Here is a 20,020-nt window from a genome sequence, read left to right as displayed (position 1 = left end):
GGAACCACTGATCTGGAATATGAAAAAGCTGCACATGCTGAAAAAGTCATCTTTAATAAGACAGGGTCAGATTGCTATGAAGCTCACTCCCATTGAGTGGCATTTTCCTTCTGCTTGTGGCCCCAATGACATTAACACCGTCGTTATTGGTAGAATAAGGCTGAGTAAAGCATTGGCCAACAGTGACTGCAGTCGTACTCCTGTCGGGTGCTGATAATTGATAATTAACAGATTTCAATACATTCAACAGATTTCAATATTTTTATTTTCTCTGAGTGGCCAGCTCTCCTGGATAGTCACAACAGTAAGGGGTTCCCCTGGTAGGACTCCTACAGTGACCAGGTTATCTAATTGATTTTATGTCCCCGTCCCATGGTACCTCCAGCTGTGTTAGGGCTCAGGAGTGTGAGCTGCAACAACTATCAGGCATGAAGTTGACTCTCTGTTTATAAGATTAAACAATGACTAAGCCTAGCAAAAAGCATAAACAGTGGTGTAATAAGGCTATCATTGCAGTATAACTAGAATGAAATGGAACTGTTATAAAACATAACTGCATTTTATTATAGCAAAGTCAAACGCAATCAGAAAACTGCTTCCTTTCAGTATAAATGTTCCACCTGTCTGCATACAGCATGCTACATAAAGTCCCTGGTTTAATGACCTCTTAGCTGTGTCATGACTCTTTCCTCATGCAAAACACAGCAGTGCACCTGACCAGCTAGGGAAACCAGAAATCATTAAACAAGCATAGTCTTAAAGAATCTGGCCAGTCTTCCTTAGTTTTTGTGTATCTATTGGCCCAGGGGAATAATAGATAAAATCTATCGAAGCTGTACAAAAGCAGATTAACCATTGGATTTGTATCAGAGATGGGCTGTACCTTGTAACACCTATCTGTCAGACTGTGCTGGGGAGATATGCCGCAAGAGCGGAGAGGAACACGCGAGGCTCTAACCCATGTTGCCCAAGAAGAGCATCCTGGGCCTGGCACAGAGGAGATGGGCTCGTAACCTGCTGGGAACAGCCTGGCCGCAGCCCACTTCCGGAGGAAGTGCACTGGTCTTCCCTCATTCTGGCAGTGAATTTGTTTTCAGAGGCACCCCTCGGAGAAGGAATGAGCTGGATTTCACACAGGCTATGGTGCCCCATAACCTGCATGATTCCTTTGGTCTGGCAGGAAAGTCATTGACCCACAGAAAGTCTTGGGAGGAAAGAGAGCTGAAGAGGATGACTATGTGTAGTGTTATAGCAGGCAGGTAGCAAGAGAGGTTGGGCTGGGTGGGCTGGGTTGGGCTGGTCTCGCTTGGCTTCGTCCGGCTTGTTTCCTTGCAACTGGGGAACACCTCTTTGCTCAGGTATGACATGAACAGACCTCACGTTTTTCATTTACGCTTTTTAATATCAGCTCTCCTGAAACAGAGATGTCACAAGGTAATATTTGCAAGGTCATCAGGTAACCTGATTTTAAAAACTCGGATCAGCTCATTAAATTAAACTTGCTGATTTACCATGCCAGACCAGAGAACCAAGGAAACATAGAAAAATCAAGTAAGAAAAGAAAAGAAACTGTGAAGAAAGTTTCTTTTTTTTTTTTTTTTTTTTTTGAAGCACTGAGAATGTTTGAGAAAAGCAGAGATGTAAAGGGAAAAACTTGGAGCCAGAAGATCCAAACTTCCCCTTGATTCTAAACTTAGCTCAGCCACTGGCCCACCGTGCAGATGACTCACTGCACTTCCTTGAACTTAAATCATTCCTCTTACAAAACTTGTTAAAGAAAGACGTCAGTGTAAATTAGATGTTGTATCTAAGTTTAGCTATGGCCAATATATAAATATTGGAACTTTAATGTGTTATCATTTTTGTCTGATTTAGAAATATGTGTATATACATACACATATTCATATATATACATAGCAAGGGAGAGAAAGATTTCTTTGCACTATTTTTACAATTTAATTTACATATATTGTTATTTTGCTGATGACATAAGAGCTCACAACTGATTAAGAGTTTAACCATTTTTGGAGCAGCCTGATTCCCACACCGCCCAAGCACTCTTCGTTCTCTCAAACTGTCAGGGAAGTTTCAGTCCCATCCAAGCAGTGGGAGCTGAGAGAGTACACATTCGGCATATAACATACATGATGGCTGATTTCTTGTGACACTAATCTTCACTCCTGAGGGAAAGGCAGTCATTTATTCATCACTCTAAAGTAACCATTCTTCTCACCATGGAGATAAATGTCAAAACAGAGATCAGCCATAGGCTGAGTCTAATCTAATCTGTCCAAAATGAATATATATTTAGATCTGTTGTCAAATCTTGAATGGTAAACCCTTTAGCCTGGGCAACTATTCTCTCAGTCTGCCCTCTCCGCCTATAAATATGCATACCACATTGGATATACACTATCAGAGGACCATATTAACCCTACAAAAATGGGCAGGATATGAGGCTGCCCATCCTTTCTGATATGAGCAAAAAGTCAAAGGACAAAGCCCAAGACTTCCAGAAATGTGTAACAGAGAGGAAAAAACATACAATTTTTGTTAGAATGTCTCCACCTTTTAACGCCTGTCAGAAATCAGTGGGCCCTTCACTCCCAAGTGGTTGATGCAGCAAATGAGAGAAACAGGCTCCATCCTGGATGCCCATTTTGAAGGATCTGTGGAAGATGGCAATGGAAATTCCCTTTCTTGTAAAACAGCTCATTCTCAATGCCCCTCTCCTTTCTCCCATGCCCATTTCCATGTTGGGGATGTCAGCTGGGAGGTGGTTATTTGTGCTAGAGCCTTTCCCATCCAATTATACCTATGCAGTTCCTCATATCCTGATATTGCGACGCTGGAGGACACCACAGAAGAACCAGAAGTGACTGCCATTTTTCTGTCCAACTTCTCTATTTCATACTGCCATAAATCTCCATCAGGTTCTTTTTGAAGTGGAACATCTGAAACTCATCTCAGAGCCTGAAGAGAAGAGGTCTTCTTTCTGTGATCCACGTAAAGAAATTATACTGTTTCAGAGATCAATACATCTTTCTGTCTTACATACTTCATTATCAAAGTTGTAAAACAAACACTTTTGTATAAACGGCAAACATAGGATGCTTGTCTCCACTGCTTGTAAATTTGCATATTTCTGGTTCTTAAATATCCTTGTTCAAAACTAAATCCCATTTTGAGGCTTGGATAAACCCTATCAACAGCCAGTTAACTAATTATTGCAAAAGATGCATTAGGTTTTACACTTATTCTGCCTTAGCAGTTCAACCACATTAACTCTAATGCATCATGTACTACCTCTCTTCTCTGTGGATTCCAGATAAGTAACTGAGCCATGGTCAGTTTTAGCAAAAAGCACTTCCAGACATCCTGTGAGGGTTTAGAGTGAACAGGCCCTCAGCTACACCAGGATAGGATTGCTTCTAGGAACCCAAGTGCAAAAGAAGGAGATTTGGCCAGCAGCCTGCTACGAGTCACTCTGACTTGCACTGTCCCAGGATTCGCCCTTAGCCTGGGCCAAATCTTTCTCTGGCATAATTACACAGATCTGCACAAGAGCTGGGTTGGGCCCATGTACCACAATGCACAAATACACAAATGACATTCCTGGAATGCATCTACTCTTTCTGAAGGTGACAGGAATGGGTGTCAGGTGACAGCTGAGATAACAAAACATGGTAGTTGTGCAGGAAAAAAAATTAATGTCTCCCAGAGTGAGCTCAGTAAGGTAAACTCTCTTGAAAAAGTGCTTTAACACAACTTAACACGTAATAGTACAAAACAGGAACCAAGAGTGATCATGTCACTTCCAGGAGAGGGCTTCTGTGCATGTGAAGTAATCATCTGGAAAATAAGTTAGGTGTGGGAAAGGATTATGAACAGATCATGATCTCCCAGCATGACGAAATGGCCAAGAGAGGCCAATGACCCTTGTTAGCAACGAGCAGCACCTGAGGAAGAAGAGGAAAGTTACTGCTTTTTTCCACAATCTTGACGTGGTCATTGCTGGGTACTGTAACCATTTCTAGTCTATTGCTGGGCACTGTAACCATTTCTAGTCTCAACAGTTTAGCAAGGATGTTAATAAATACAAATGGTTCAGAAATAATGCCATCTGTGGAAAACCTCCTTCATGGTGAGTGCTTAAAGATCAACCTTGCTACCTCAAAAATAGGGCATAGAAGACTAAATCTCTGCTGAAGACTACCTACATGGAGAGGAAAATCTACAGGCATTAGAGATTCTTCAGCAGGCTACAAATCTCTTGGACTCAAAAATGAGACAAACTGAAACAAGGAACAGAGTGCCAAACTGCCACATTTGGAAAAACTTATCCAGCAAATTTGCCATTCCTGCAACTCTTGCAATCAATACTGCTGTCATACAGAATAGCTCACTCAGAAATTAAATGCTGAATGAAGGACTCCATGAAATCCTATGCCCTGTATTATCTAAGATAGAATAGATGATCATAAGCGTCCCCTTGGGTCTTAAAAATCTATGAATGTCGTTAAAAGGACATGTACTTCTAGAGGCTAAGCATGAGGTCCTTAAAATTTTCAGGTATGTGCTTTCCCTGAAGGTTTTTCCTGAAGAAAGACTAAATGATTTAGCCTGGAACTGGAAATAAGCTGCAAAAGGATCAAGTAACCGGCCCCAAAAAGATCAAACTTCCTCCTGATTTTCTATTTTCCTTAACTCTAGGCTTAACTCTAGGTGAAAACGTATACAGCCAATAGAGGAACTTTGTTTTTTGAAGAAGGCTGAAAGGCTCCAGAGGCACATGGAGAGGAGGTCAGCACCCTCACAAGCAAATTGTGTGAAGGGCAGATGCTGGCCACTGCCAGGCTTACACCAGGGCTCTACAGAAATTGGTTCTTTCAGGCTTCTCTGGTTTTGATGACTAATGTAGCTCTGTGAGAGATGTAGTGTTGCACCATGTTTCTGAGGGCTGGAATCTGGAGCAGTCTGCCCTGCTCTGTTCAGTCTCCTTTACTAACTAACTGGAGATTGTCACTTTGACTGAATGTCAGGAGGCTTTTACAATGCGAGGCTCCAAAATCATATCTTGTCTAGTCATTCTTGCTTCCTCAGCCGGCTTTCTCCATTTCTGCTGCTAGTCATATAGCAGCATACAGAACATCAGCAATCCCCACAAAATTCATGCTTTAAGACTCAATATTGCACATTTTCCAAGTGTATCATTTCAGATGGCAGTTTCAATCACTGGGAAGAGAGCTGAGCTTCTTCATGAAATCATATTTGATTTGGTAAAGAGGAATTTCAGTAGAGTGAGGCTAGGACTATCCCTATGTCATTTACAGCAGAATTTCCCTCTTCTGCACGTCTTCAACAAGTGCCAGGACTTGATGAAGAAGACCTTATTTTTCAGGTGGACCAATCCCAAGTTTCATCTTCTAGCTACCAATACCAAGAAGGTCTTCAGCTTGGATCTCTTAAGCACATTTTCAATTTAGAAGGGCAGGAAATGTAGTGTGATTATATGTATGAGCACTGCATAATTACTGAATAAAACCTAACAGCTGTTTTTCGCTGTATGCTGCCTTTGGGAAACAGTGACTTGATTTTCTTACGCTACCAGACTGAGAAATCATTGTCCTCTCCCCCTCCCTCAATAGGTATTTTTTTGCATTCTTCTCTGACCCAATCTGCATTTAACCAGAACTTTTATCTCGCCTTACACTAATTCTTAACACATACCACTGAGACCACCAGCTTTCTACGTTCTCTCAGTGTTTTCCAGTTAGTCAGTAAAATGCTGTTGTTGAAACTAGCCTGGAAGGTGAATTCATGGCAGAGAGGATATGACCACTCTGTTTCAAATCCTGGACCTACAGTTTTGAAAAATAAATTGCTAGGAAATTGTCATTTAATTCCTGTGCTTTGTTTTTTAATTGTATGATCTCAGAAAGAAAGAGAGTTTGGTTCAAACTAAATTGCCGTTACTTTCCAACATACTTGAGTAAAGTCCCTGAGCTACAGTAAAAATAACAAACACAAGCAGCTATCGCTAAACTAAAGTGAAGATTAAAGGTCGGAAATGCTGACCTCTTCTTTGTGCCGACAAACTGCCCTGCCTGTGCTTTGGCGTTGTAGCCACCTACTACCTTGTGAAACCTAAGTAACTCTTCGTTGTGTTGCAGTATCATTTTTTAGGACAGCCCAGTACGTTTTTAATCCAAAGAAAGATGCTGCCGTTGCCCCAGCCCGGTGATGCTGGGAAACACATTATCGCATACAGAATGTTCATTAAAAGCGGATTAGGTGAAGATCTCATCAAACATACCGATTCCGCTTAAAATAAACGGCTTCTAAGCACAGGAATTGTTAGAGGAATGGGCGGTAGTCACCGACTGGTTCGGTTTGCATATTTTAGAGAGTATTATTGAGCTGGTGTGTGTGGAACTGGGCTCTTTACTTCAGCAGTTCTGTTTAGTTTTACTCGAACAGAGGAGTAACCATCGGTAAAAATGTTAGAGGTTATTTGATGATAAGATGTGGAGACTTAATAAAAAGATACCCCAGGCATGACAAGTTAGAACAACGCTGCTTAAAAATGAACTAATTAAGAAAAAAGTAAATGAAATGCAGCTTTCCCTGTTAGGTTCTAGATTTCTCTCCCCCAAACATTAGACGAAATTGCATTGTTTACAAAAATTTATTAATACAAACTTTACACACTTTATATAACAGTTATCAAAGTCCTAGTTATAGATATCATGTGTGTAATAATACTTTGTTGAAGTTCTTTTTATATTCATTTGCACACAAAATAAGTTCTCCAAGACTAACATCTACCTAAACTATGACTGTATCTCAAATCTGCTCAAATTTTGGTAAGGCTGTTGGCGTTTCTAAAAAAATCATACAAAGGATAATAACCTAGGTGATCACTTCAGAATGCTTGCGACTAGCCACTGAACTCTAACGGATAAGGTCAGAAATAAAACGTCAAGAGAGCCCTATGTCTCTATACCACAGCCGACACAAACACAGCAAACTCTGCCCATTGCCAAAGAACAGAAGTACGACTAAAACGCAAGCCGATGTGTTGCAGCATCGTAGGGCCACTAAATAGCCATCCGTGAACTCGTGGCGATTTACAAGGTGAAGAGAAGGCACGAAAGCTGCAAACTGCGCCCCGCGTCCCTCCGCCCCAGCAGACCGCGCCGGCGGCAGGGCGGGCAGCGCCGGCAGGGCGGGCGGAGCTGCCGGGGCAGCCCGGGCAGGCGGTGCCGGCAGGGCGGGCAGCCCGGGCAGGCGGTGCCGGCAGGGCGGGCAGCCCGGGCAGGCGGTGCCGGCAGGGCGGGCAGCCGGGGCAAGCGGTGCCGGCAGTGCGGGCAGCCGGGGCAAGCGGTACCGGCAGCGCCTGCCGCCCCGCCGGGCTCTGCCAGCGCCTCTCCCTCCTCCCCAGCGGCCGGCGGCTCTTCCCGGCCGGGGAAGGAGGTTTTCACCCGCGACTGCTTTGGTCTGGGTTTTTTTGGGGGGGCGGGGGAGTTTTCCGCCGTCTTGAATGCGGGGCTCGCTTTGTGTCTTTGGAAAGACTCCTCTAGGGTTTGTGTGGTGAGCTGGAAGGAAGCAGGTACCTACGTGTCCTCCTTCGCCACCTGCCCGGGAGGAGGGACGGGGCCAGCCCCCGGCCGGGTTCGCTGCTGCTTTACTGTCCCCCGGGCGGAAGGTAAGATAGGAGTCCGTACATAGAGCGATGAGGTGAAAATGGTTTATCTCGTTAGAAACCGGACCACAGGTGAACACTACACATTCTTTTATGACAAAAGTTTGTTTTATGAAATAAATTTTACTAAGCAATAAGCCAGAATGTAGAAAAATACATTTTACCTCCAAACTCAATAAACAAGGAACAAAAACTTTCGTAGTAGTGCATAATTCTTTAGTGGTAGCTACAACAGGGGTTCCTAAACTTGTACAATAAGAGCTTGCATAAAACAGAACAAAGGAGTGAGAGAGCGTTCACAATCTTTTTTTTTTTTTTTCCCCAAAAGAACATAACCCAAAAAGGTGACTCAGGTGGGTTAAACAGAGCTCGGAAAAGTGCGAAGAGAGGATGAGAGGCGGGAGGGTCTACAAGAAAAAACAATCAAAGAAAAGAGCAACTCCGACCGAAAAATGCAAAGGCGAGAACCCTGCTCGTTATACATGATGAGAAGCATGGACAGCACTGGAGAGTAACACACTGTACTTTGCATCCAGGTCCAGTACCGAGCTGCCCGGGGCAGTTGGGTAGCGGATCGGAGGTGGGATCGCCTCGTCTTCCCTCGACCCTGCGGCACCGGCACCGGCACCGGCACCGGGGCGCGCCGGGGGCCGCCCCCGCTCACTTCCCCACTCTTTCCAAACGGGTCCTGTCTCTGCTTTCGCTTTGTTCTGCAACTCTGCCCAGCCAGCCAGAAGAGCAGTGCACGGGGCTTTAGTACTTACTATCCTTGCTGCTGGTTCGGGATTTAGGGGTTGGGCTTTGGGGTTGGGCTCTTTTTGGTTTTGTTTGGAATTTTTGTTGTTGTTTTTAAACTATTTCTCCCTCCAATAGGCAACAGAGATGCACAATTTGGATCGAGCTGTTGTTTTCACGAGAGAATTATCCTCTAAGCTCATTGTTTGAGGAGACACGAATAGAGATAGAACTGGAATCAAAGAAAGCAGGAGGAAAAAAAATCGAAATCTAGAGGAAAGGGGACGCTGCCCCTTCAGAGAGGCTAGTGGCAAAGGAGCCTGCCTTGAGACTCACCGGGGGAAGAATCTGCTTCACCAATTCTCCCAAATCATTTTCCTCATAATCCCCTGGGAGCAGGGCATCCTTCTCTATGTACAGTAGCAAATGGTGAAAATTAATGTCTTCGACCCTGTCGCGGATAAAAATACTATCCTTTTAATTTCCGTTACAAAAATAGGAGTAATATTCAAAACAATGATTGTCTTTTTTTTCTATTTATTTTATATAAAAACATAAACAGCTCAGGCGAATTCTTGTTCTTTTGCAGGCTTTATATGAAGAATTGTTCTTTAGTATTCGTAGTAGTATTTATATATATATATTTATATATTATATATAACTTAATGATTGGTCCACAAAGTAGATCTGTGCGTTTCTCTAGTGCTTTTGTACAAAAGAAAAACAATATTATTATCAAAATATTCATTTAATGGCTTTACTTCATACATAAATACATGTTTAGATAACACAGGAGCGGTGATTGTTCAGTCAGTTTGGAAATGACTTTTGTTTTTAGATTTTTTTTGTTGTTGTTGGGTTTCTCTCTCTCTCTCTCTCTCTCTCTCTCAGGACTTTGTATACACAGGAGTGGCTGGTTACTCATCGCTACAAATACGCTACTCGGCGTCCTTTGTTTTTAACTCTTTGTTTATACCTTTTCCCCAGGACGGCTGCTAAGTATTTCTTGACAGCCATTTGTTTCCGGTAGCGGCTGTAGCTGTCCGTGAAGATGCCGTCTATGTGCCGCTTGGTCAGCGGTTCCGCCTCGTCCCCCAGGCCGCCGCTGGCACCGCTGCAAGCACCGAGAAGCACAGCTGCATCAGGCGGGGCCGCTCCGCCCCGCCCCTCCGCGCCCCTCCGCGCCCCTCCGCGCCGCCCCCGCGGCGGCCGCTGCCCCCGGCGCAACACGTTGCGCGGAAGGTGCGCGGGGAGACAAAGGCCGCGCCGAAACCCGCTCCCGACGCGGTGCGCGCAAGAGTCGGCGGCGGGAGAGACAGTATCGCCCCGCCATGAATTATTCATTGCGGCAGGGAACGCTGCTCTCCCCGGGGCTCCGTTAAGGTGTTACCTTCTGCCGAAGGGCGGCGGGGGGCACCGGCCTCGCCCCTGCCCCGCCGCCGGCGGGGAGCCCCGGGGAGCCCCGCCCGGCGCCCAGGGGTGCGCGGGGCTGCGGCCGAGTCCCCCCCGCTTCAGCCGAGCCCCGCTCATCGCTTCCGACAGACCGCTCCCCCCCCAGCAGACCGGGGAGGCTGCCCAACTTCTTAATTTCAAATCGGCCGGTTGCAAAAAATTAGAGAGACATATATATAAATATATATATATGTGTGTGTGTACGTATGTGCCCGAGCGTGTTAAACCAAACGAACCTCCGCGAACGCCCGCGCTGGCAGCCGCCCGGGCTCAGGCTGCGCCGGGAGCGGGCCGGGAGCCGCGGCCGGGGGCGGCTGAGGCCTGGGGAGCCGGACGGCCCCGGCCCCGCCGCCGGCGCAAGGAATTCCCGGCGCCGGCGGGGCAGCTTTGTTCCCGCCCGCCGCGGCCTTCGGAGCGCCTCCGCTACAGCAGCACCAACGCCCACCGCGGAACAAGAAAGAGCAGAAACCCTTACCCGACCCGCTTGGCCATCAGGGAGTGCAGATATTTCCTGGCGGATAACTGGCCCAGGAGTTTCCTGTAGGCTTTGTTGAAGATCCCATCGGCGTGCCTGGGCGGATGGAAGAGCCCGCGGATGAGCGGCGAGGCCCGGGAGCCGGTTGCGGCGGGGTGCGGGAGCCCGGGCGGTGGCGGTGACCGTCCCTCCCCGCCGGCGAGCGGAGCGCGGCATCGCCCCGCGTCCCCCGGGACCCCTCTTCCCCACCCAGACCCCTCCCCGCCGCACTTGCTCGGCTCCGCGCTGGCTGGGCATTTCTGCTCCGTTTGCGGGAGCATCGCTAGCCCTCCCCGGGCGGGCGGCTCCCCCGCTCCCTCCCCCGCGCTGCTGGAGGTAAGGCGGCTTCTCCATTTCTTCTAGGCTTAAACTGGGCACCGGGACCCGGGCAGCGTGGTCGTTTGTTTGGGTTCGGGATTTAATTTTTTTTTTTTTTTGGTTGCCGTTGGCTTGTTGGGTAGTATTATGATTTTTTTCCCCCAATCGGCTCGGCCAGACCCGTTTTGCTCCCGGCTCAAAATTCACGCCTGACACCCCGCGAGCTGCAGTCACCTCTTTTCCGGTGGGTAATACAAGGTGTACATCTCGCCTATCATGGAGGACGGATTCGCTATACCGAGGGGCTCGTGGTCATAGGCGAAGTCCTGCAGGGTGTTCCCGTCCTCGTCGTAGACTTCATCCTCCAGCCTGGCAACGAGAGCAGCAAGGGGAAGGAGTCAGCCGGGCTCCGCGGGGCGCTCCGCTCCGCTCCCCGCCGCCGGCTCCCGGCTGCCTCGGTGGCCGCCCCCGGCGGAGCCGACCCGGGCGCCCCGGGAGCCCCGTCCGTCTGCCCCCATCCCCTCCCTGCGCCCGCCCGCTCCCCATCCCCGCCCTCCGCCTCCTCTGCGGGGCAGGACCACGGGGGTGGGAACACACCCGCCGTCAGACGTGCTCCCAGCAAAGCCCCAAACATCCCCCCCTCCCGCTCCCCCCCGGCCCCCGCCCCGGCCCGAGAAACAGCCCCTCTCTGCCACAGCCGCGGCTGGCGCTTCCCGAGCGGAGCGCAGGCACGCACAGGCGTGCAGGCTGCCGCGCACACGCACACGCACACGCACACACGCGTCTGTGTGCCAGGGGCTGGGCGGGAGCCAAGCGGCCTCCCCGGCGCAGACGGGGCGGTGAGCGGCAGCCCCGCCGCCGGGGCCGGGGGCCGCGCCCCGCTCCTCCCCGCAGCGCCCGCCGGGCTGGGGGGGGCTTCGCCTGTTGTTGTTTTTCGTTGGATGGTGCTTCTGCCCTTCGAGATCTCGCCGGTTTTGTTCCCCCCCCCAGCCCCCCCTCCGCTCTCTGCCTCCCTCTCTGCGGTACGATGTAGGTCATTGTATGTTACAGGCAGCTATTTTTGTCTGTGAGCTTTAGCGGAGGTATTAATAATAGATGCCGCTAAAGTGTTTCACTCCTGCTAATTCAGGCGCTTGAATGAAGAGAGCCGGGTTGCCGCCGGCTCATGGCCCCGCAGGCCACCGAGCCCGCTGCCCTGCAGCCCCTCTGCCCGGGGAGGGGAAGGGGGCTGCTCTGGGCCAGCCCCGACGGGCTCCCGGTTCTTGCAAGGACACCTCGGAGCCCCAAAAAGGACACCCTCCTCGGACAGCCTAGCGCGCCCGGCATCGCCCCCCGCTCACAGCTGAGCCGCACGGCGGTGCCCCCCGCAGGGCACCCCGGCATGGAGCCAAGCGCCGGTGGGGCAGGACAACAGCACCGAGCCCAACGCTCCCCCCCAAACCAAGCAACACCGGTCGCCCAAGCAGGCTACAAGCAGGGTGGGACCAGGCTGCCAGCGGCCGTCCCGGCCCGGGTACCCTGCGCCCCCAGCCACGACCCAGCACGGGAAACTCGCTTGTGCCGACGCCTCTGGGGGTCCCCCACTCCTGCCCCAAACACAGCGGGGTCCAAACGCCGCCGGCTCCCAGGTAGAAAGGGACAGCACAGGCATCAGCCTGCGCTGGAGCCCAGCAAGACAACTCCGAACAGTCAGAGACAACCGAACAACCCTGTGCCAGCCGCTTTCCCCCTTGAAAAGGGAGGTCGTATACAGACAGGTAAACAGGGGAAGAGACTGAATGCCCGTCAACTCCAATGCTGCTACACCAACCATGACAGCTCTCGCATGCTTACAGCCAACGGCGCACCCGTGTCCCCCCCCGCTCCCCCCGGTCCGGGCAGGCGATGCTCGCTGTTCACTCTGGGCGAGCTGCGGGCAACCGAAAGCGGGGCAGGGCAGGGGACAGGCGGGGGGGAGCTGCTGGGCCCCCCCGAGATGCGGCCGCAGCAGAGCAGGTCCCCCGCTCCCCGGGGACAAGAGGTCGCAGGTTAACCGAGCCGGGATCCCGGGGAGCGGCCCCGGGGGAAGCCAGTGCTGCAGCCGGGGGGGACTCCCCTCCCGGCGGCTCCTCTCCCGGGGCGGAGGGGGTGGGCACACGGCCGAAGTGGAATGGGGTTCGTTTGGTGACTCTCCCCCCATCCCCGTCCCCTTCTGCTTTCCTCCCCGGTAAGGTTCCCCTGACCTTAGCAAAGCCGGGGCAGCGGGGGCCTGACGGGGTCCCGGCGGAGCCCCCGGGCGGGGGTCGGACCTACCTGAGCGCCGGGTACTGAAGTCCGGCCGCAGGTGAGCAGTAGACGCTGCAATGCATTATTATGCCATAGACCAGGAGTGCTAGGATCGCTTTGCTACACATTGCCACTCTGTGCGGGAGGGAAAGGAAAACCGCTGTCAAAAAAAAAAAAAAAAAAAACGGAAAAAAAACCACCCCAACGACCCACCGAGCCCCCGGCCGAGCCTGCGGGGGAGGGAGGCAGCGCGGCCCCTGGGGGCGAGAGCCCTGGACAGCCGGGTGCCGGCGCGGAGCAGGGCGGAGAGGCGCGGAGCGGTGCCCGGCGCGGAGCGCTGCCGCCGCCGCCCGCCCCGTCGGTGCCCGCCCGCCCGCCCGCCCCGGGAGCGCTGCGGGAAGGCCCGGCGAGCCGCCTTGTGTCCTTACCATTAAACTCTAAACACCCGGCACTAAGAGCGTTTGGCTGCGAAACTAAAAGGGCAGGTCTTAAAAAAACAAGAAGGGGAAAAAAAAAAAAAAAAAGACCCAAAACGGGGGGGGAAAAATCGAGCTGTCTCCCAAGTTGCGGCCGAAAGGAGTTAAAACCCTCGTGGCATCGCCTCTCCGATGGGCGAAGGACCCGCGGGATGAAGAAGACGCAAAAGCAGAAGTTAGTTGTTTGCTGGTTTTAGGGGAATCCACTCCAAAAAGAAAAAGAGAGAGAGGAGGGGGGAGAAAAAAAAGAAAAAGGTAAAGGAAAAAGTTTGCAGGTAGCAGCACAGATGTGGAGTGGAGTCTGCAAGGGAAGGGAGAAAGAGGGATGGAGCGAGGTGTCGCCGGAGAAGGGAGCGTAGGGGAAGGGGGAAGAGAGCGAGCGAGCCCGAAGAGGGAGCGGAGGCGGGGAGCCGCGGGCTGGCTGCGTGCGATGTTGTCTTCCCCAGATCTCTCCCCTCACTGAGCGCCTTCAGCCTTCTCCTCTTCTTCTCTTCCTGCTCGGTGGCTCCAAACTTGACCAGCCTTCCGCAGCCTTCCGTCTGACACGCAATTAGCAACAAAATCTTTGCAAACACCCCGCTTCAGCAAGAGCCCTCTTCGTAAACATTTGCCTGCTTGTTACCTTAGAGGACGGGCAATATTGTTTGTTGCCCCCGTGGTGGTGTCCGGATTTTTATTCATGAATCAAATGCCTTTTTTTTTTTCCCAGTCACGTAATAATCGGGTATCAGAAAAGACGTCACCACCCCAATTCCTCAAGGAACACAGTTCTGTGTCGTCCTCAAAGATGAGCTTATCAGGAGTCATAAAGCTTCTCATAAACACCAACTCACACTTCCCCCCCAAAAAAATTAGAAAAAAAAAACCCAAACCAAGAACAGCAACACACAGACACCCCCCCCCTCCCTCCCAATATATCCCACAAACCTAAAAGGATGCTCGCCACGGTCAGGTTTTACCTGCCGTGCGAAGGGACCAGGAGGCGGAGGGCGGTTTGGGGTGGGGGTCCCCGGACTTGGCGGGCTCCCCCGCTGCTTTGCTCCGCGTCTCTCCGCGGGGCCAGCTCACCCCGCGCCGGAGCCCGGGGCCGCGGCTGGGCGCGGGCCCCCGCGGAGCCGCCCGGCCCTCAGCGCGCAGGCGGACCAGCCCCGGCGCGGAACCCCCACTTCCACGGAGATTTGGGGATAGGAGTGCCTTTTTTTTTTCCTGAGCCCCCTCTTTTTTTTTTTTTTTTTCCCCAAGATTGTTAGTATTGTTCTCATTACGCAAGGCTCCCCCCGGGGACACCAGCAGCGCCGTAACCGCTCCGCGTGTGCCGCAGCCGCGGGGCGCGGGAGACGGGCCCCACGGCCGCCCCGCGGGGAGGGTCCCACGCGCGGCCGCCATGGCCCAGGGGTGGCGGGGGCGGCTTCCCCCCCCCCCCCTTGGCCCGACCCTCTCCCCTCCCCGCCTTGTGCAGAGGCAGATGTGCGACTCGCAGCGCTTGGCAGAGCGGGAGGGGAGAGGATCGCCATAAGGAAAAAAAAAAAAGAAAAAACAGGGGAAAAAAAAAAAGTTGATTTGCCGGAGGGGCTGGGAGGGAAATCCCTTCTCTGGGGAGTTCCCCGCCGCCGGGATTGTTTTCCCCCAAGTGATGCGGCGGCGGGCGGCGAGCGGCGGGCGCGGACCACCGGCGGGCTCCCGGCCGCTGCGACTACGCTCGTCTCCGCGCTCTCCTCCCTCAGCGGCCGAAAATCATTCGGCCCTTCATTTCCGAGAAGAGATACAGGCTGCAGGAGCCATTACTGCACATTTTAATTATTGGGATCATAAGCAGAGAGTTCAGGAAGCAGCAATAATTTAGTTCTCCTGTTTCCTATTTGAATGGGTTCGGTGTAACACGCTTAGATGAGTTATTTGAGCCCAAATCGATTTCTCAAAAACAACAACAACAAAGAACACACCATACAATTACATTCCTATTACGGTCATTTAAGGTTTCAGTCTTTTCCGGGGATAAAGGAAATTTAACGCGAATGAATTATTCCCGTAGAAATAGCCACCGACGCGGTGCCGGGGCGGGGGGGGACAGGACGCGGGACGCAGCGGGACGCTATCCCAGTTGTCGTTCCGTGCCGGGCGTGTAGGACCGGGAAGGGTCCCCGGCAGGAGAAGGGACGGCGGAGGGCGCACGGCGGGGAAGGGGACACCCCGCCTCTCCCGGTTGCCCCGATGGGGGAAGCCCATCGCGCCGCCGGCCGCTGGCGCAGCGCCCGCCGCTCCCCGCGCTCCGCGGCCGCGGAGCGCGGGGAGCGGCGGGCGCTGCGCCAGCGCGGATCGTCCGTGAGCGGAGGGCGCCACCGCGCGGGCAGGAGCGCGCCTGCCGCCGCCGCCGCCGCGGAGCCGCCGTCGGGCGGGTCGGGGGTGCCCCGTCCCCCGGCTGGGGCCGGCTCGGGAGAGCCCCCGCGGTCCCCGCCGGGCTGCCGGCCCCGGCTGTGAGAGCGGCCGGCGGGGAAGGGCTGCGCTCCGCCTTCCCTGGCTGCGGGCGCCGGGCTTTGGGGGATGTCGGGTTTTGGGGTGGGTTTTTGTTTCCTTTGACATGGCTCTGTGGCAGCGGGTGTAAATATGGGCTTTTCTAGAAAGAAGGGTGGCAGGGATTGTGTGGGTAACTGCGGTTTGCAGGCTTGAACCACACACTCAGCCTAAAGAACAGGAAGGAAATACTCTCTCTTTCCAAAGAGACCAGAGTCACGGGCAATACCTTGTAAAGCTGTGGCTGTTTTCACTTGAGAAACGCTACTTTCAGCTACTTTTTATTTACACCGCCTCATTTCCTCTCCTCCCTCCCCACTCCCCCAGAGCCTTACAGAAAGTACCAGGATGCCTGAAATACTGGGCAGCAGCAGCACAGAGATACAGACTCCCGTAAAATAGAAGCTCCAGACCCCACGTAGCGGTCCAGTGCCACCCTGGTGGTGCTGCGCACGCAGGAGCGATGTCAGGACGGTTTGCAAAAAATACGGCTTCTAAGCTCTCATTTAGGGTGAGTAACTCACACATGATTCATGCCAATAAAAGTCTCACAGAGTCTCAGTCTACTTCACGGGTGTGCCTGTGCAACGTGAATATGCATATGGCATGACTGCGGTTTAGGCTGAATAAGTAAAGGTTTAAATCTGGTCTCCGTGTATAAGTACATTTCTAGATAACTCTGTCATTTCAAGGCTGAGAGGGATTTAAGGTTTATAACACTTGCCTCTAAGGCAAACTCCTAAGGCAGCATCTGAAGAAAAGTAGGTTTTTTCACTGGCAGAATTTCCTTCATCTTTCTCCTACCAGCTTAAATTAGACCTTTTAATTTACCTGACTATGCTATTTTAAATATCTATTTTATTAACTAGAGCATTATAATTCTATAGATATTTCTAGGGGAGCTTACATCCTCTGAGCCTTGTTAAGCCTGACCGGGACTGACTGCTCTAAAACCCCCTGCCATAGGTTTAATTCAAAGGAACATATTTCATCATGTACCATGATGGGTATCTGTTCCACACCTTAGAAAACCCTTTTTTGCATATTTATGCATATTTTGTAAAAAATACCACGAGTAATCTATCAAACCATCAGGAACCGTAGTGGGCCATAAAGCCGGATGATATCTCGTGCACACTTGTCAGATGTCCGGCCACTATATTCATATTTTCTCAGTACATCCCACCTTAGCTGCGTATTTTAAAAGGAACCTGGAAGACTGACGGATCTGGAATATGTAATTTTATCATGAAAGGGCACATGTTTTTCTGCCAATATAGAAAAGGATGAATTCTTCTTTCTCAAAAGCAAACAATCCTGCCAACCCAGCTGTCTCTCTCACACACACACTATGGGTTTATCATCTATCTTGTTATTATCTCTTCCCAGGCCTCCTTTCTACTGGGATGGCTTGGGGAACCCATCGCAGACCAGTCTGCCAATGAGTACACATCTGCATCAGCTCTATGAACGTAACACCAGCCTTCACTTTTTCTTGGCTTTCCAGCCTCCTCCTCCCCAAGAGCTAGCTCCTAGGAAGGACAGACTCGTCAGAGGGGAGATTAACTCATCCATGAAGTCACTCAGGTGTAGCTGTGGTCATCTGATAGCGGCTTATTAGGGGATTGCCTGGCAGAAGAACAGAAGTTATTAAAGCTCAAGCAGGGGAAGCCAGGGCTTGGCGGACATTTCAGCACTTCCAGCTGAGACATGGCACCCACAGCGGAGGCAGGAAAACCCCGCTTTCCTCATCGAGGCTCGATTGCAATTGACTCAGGGACAGAGAACACTGAAGCATCTCATTTGCAAAGTTGGTTTTCTTTTATTAAATTGTCCCCTCTTGTGCTTTCTTTTTTAAGTCAAAGCAGCGGTATGTTTAGGTGCACTGTGGAAAGCATATACATCTGTGTGCTTCTGTCGCAGACCGAAGAAGCAAAGCTCTAATCCATCCCACACTCAGGGATGTTCTGGGCAGGAGGTACAAACTACAGAAAAAATAGAAAGCAACAACTAGGGGCCATACTGGGACTTCAACTCTCTCCAGACATGAGAGAGGCAAGCCTTGCCTGGTGGCCGCAACCCTTGCCAGCCTTTTCGCAGGTGACCACCAAGCATTAGCAAAGTCTTTGTGAGGATCTTCCAGATAATTCCTTGTTGTCTTTTATAGTCTTAATTATATTTCCAAGCAAAGTTAAAAAACATTCTTAAGTGTATATGCACTCTGAGGAAAAGGGCTGGGCTTTTTTTTCTTTTCTTTTCTGAAGTGAGGAGGCAGGACAGTATTTCCCAGGGCAGCCGTGTGGGAGCAGCAGGAGTGCAGCCATCCCGCTCTGGCCCCTGCTTAGAGCTCACGGTGAGAGACAAGGCCAGTGGGCTGCCAGTGTCTTGCAGGATTGCCCACGCAGAAGCTCAGTGTTTGATCTTACATGGTGGGCGTCCTCCTCCCCCTTTTCAGTAGATGAAGCCAGATGACTACGACAACACGGAGGCAAAGGAAGAGTCATTCCCATCCAAACACAAAGGCAAGAAAAGCACTTTCTAGATGAATGAAAGACCAAACAGTGGACGCGGTTCCACAAGGAGGTACCACCACGCTATGCGTGTGACAGATAATTTCCATGGATGACCAATAGATACATTTATAACCTCCCGTCTTTCAAGCAAGTAAATTCATATTCTGCAAGAGAAGAAAAAAATTTTCCTTGATGCTTTCTGACAACGGTTCTTTGATCAATCATTTATATATGAAAAGTAGAGAAATAAATTATGAAAGGCAAACAACAACAAAAAACCCCACCTTTTGAAGATTTAATATTCCAAAGGCCTACTCTGCACTAAAGCCAGCAACCTACAAAATGCCACTAAAGATCTTGCTAGTCTGCAGGGCAGAGTAAAAGCCTTTAGCACTGGCAGCAGGTCTAGCTCTATTCCCACTCTCATTTCCATTTGGTCCGGTGTTCGGGGAGGGGTAACTCCTTAAGCAGGTTGAATATACAAAGTTTCACAGAATGCTGCTGAGCCACAATAATTTTTACTGGACAAATAATAGCAACAATATCTTTGTGTACCAGGTTGCTTTAGATGCAGCTGTAACCCACTGTGAACAGCAAGTACTGGTTTTGTACCCAAATGTGACAGAATTTCGGGTACACCTTTAGAAACAGTGGGACTGCCACGTGCCTGTGTCCAGAAACTAAAATCCATCTGTAGTTCTGAGGTATTGCTAATGGCATAGCTAAAGTTATTCATAGTTTAGATTTACCAGAAATAGTCGGAACAAATTAATTATGAATTAGAACATTTCTTATCATCGCAGGAGCGAGAGGGAATAAATAGAATCATCCATATTTTCTTATTACAAAACAGTGTGCAGCCTATTACCAAACACTAATTTGGTGTTGCTTGTGCTGGAAAACTGTTGAAGGGTCCCTGGCTCCTGACAGCGCAGCTTAATTCAGTCTGACGGGAGCAAGGTTGCGCAGAAGCAGGCCAGGGCGGGCAGGTGAGGACCATCCCAACAGGGGTGAATCCCAGCCTGCCAGAGCCGGGCGCCGCTCAATAATTCCAATTAACCATGCTAAAGACAACAGAGACGGGTCACGCAGAGCCCAGTAAATATCAATCAGAACCGCATATTGTGATGAGAGAATAACGAAGTCTGTCTCATTAAGGAAAAGAAAAAAGACATTTGGTTGGGCATAGAAGCCCGTCCTCGGTGGCTCATGCACCCTGCAGTGCTCCGTCTGCCTCGTGGGGCTGCAGTCCATGCTGGCCGCAGCCACAATTGTCCTGAGCGTGGGAGTCCTTCATGTGGCTTAGCTCCCCGTTTTGTGTGTAGTGAGCAACGGGGAGAGCTCCTGCATCCCTCTGCGGCGCAGGAGGGCCCCTGCTCGGCCAGATGCATAGCTCCAGAAAGACAAAAGGTGTGGGCTGAGACTGGGGAGCTGGGTTTGCTGGCCTCTGTGCCGGGAGTTGACTGGACAGCAGAGACTAGGGCCGAGAGCCAGACACAGGAGCCAGGAGCCAGCACATGCTTTTTGGCTG

At 51.0% G+C, this 20,020-nt stretch overlaps 1 protein-coding gene and 1 long non-coding RNA gene across 5 annotated transcripts; one reads left to right on the top strand and one right to left on the bottom strand.

Annotated features, from left to right (window-relative positions):
* Window positions 1-242: 242 nt before the first annotated feature.
* ADCYAP1 (adenylate cyclase activating polypeptide 1) lies at window positions 243-13,981 on the bottom strand. 4 transcript variants are annotated; one of them, XM_072852672.1, is made up of 7 exons: window positions 13,418-13,981; window positions 13,017-13,124; window positions 10,959-11,093; window positions 10,368-10,463; window positions 9,417-9,554; window positions 8,777-8,891; window positions 243-2,995 (listed from the first exon to the last, which is right to left on the bottom strand). In XM_072852672.1, exons 2-7 carry the CDS (start codon window positions 13,115-13,117, stop codon window positions 2,930-2,932), a joined length of 651 nt encoding a protein of 216 aa, XP_072708773.1. In that variant the 5' UTR covers window positions 13,118-13,124; window positions 13,418-13,981; the 3' UTR covers window positions 243-2,929. The 4 variants fall into 4 exon arrangements, with proteins under 4 accessions (XP_072708773.1, XP_072708774.1, XP_072708777.1 ...); XM_072852673.1 differs by lacking the exon at window positions 243-2,995 and adding an exon at window positions 6,678-7,690 and having other exon boundaries at window positions 13,418-13,978; XM_072852674.1 differs by lacking the exons at window positions 243-2,995; window positions 8,777-8,891 and having other exon boundaries at window positions 8,917-9,554; window positions 13,418-13,973.
* LOC140647733 (uncharacterized) lies at window positions 10,023-18,803 on the top strand. Its single transcript, XR_012040945.1, has 3 exons — window positions 10,023-10,742; window positions 16,304-16,487; window positions 17,366-18,803. It is a non-coding gene; the product is annotated as an uncharacterized lncRNA (long non-coding RNA).
* The last annotated feature ends 1,217 nt before the right edge of the window (window positions 18,804-20,020 follow it).

This window comes from Ciconia boyciana, chromosome 2, assembly GCF_034638445.1.
Source record: "Ciconia boyciana chromosome 2, ASM3463844v1, whole genome shotgun sequence".
Taxonomy (NCBI): Eukaryota; Metazoa; Chordata; class Aves; order Ciconiiformes; family Ciconiidae; genus Ciconia; species Ciconia boyciana.
This window is presented reverse-complemented; position numbering and strand designations above follow the sequence as displayed.

What these genes read in the sequence shown, in the direction of transcription:
- ADCYAP1 (XM_072852672.1), bottom strand. Translation starts at nt 13,117, where the DNA reads ATGTGTAGCAAAGCGATCCTAGCACTCCTGGTCTATGGCATAATAATG. An exon ending in CTGATGGCCAAGCGGGTCGG is followed by an intron (nt 9,555 to 10,367) that starts GTAAGGGTTTCT and finishes CGGTGCTTGCAG; the next exon opens with CGGTGCCAGCGGCGGCCTGG. An exon ending in GCAGCCGTCCTGGGGAAAAG is followed by an intron (nt 8,892 to 9,416) that starts GTATAAACAAAG and finishes TATCCGCGACAG; the next exon opens with GGTCGAAGACATTAATTTTC.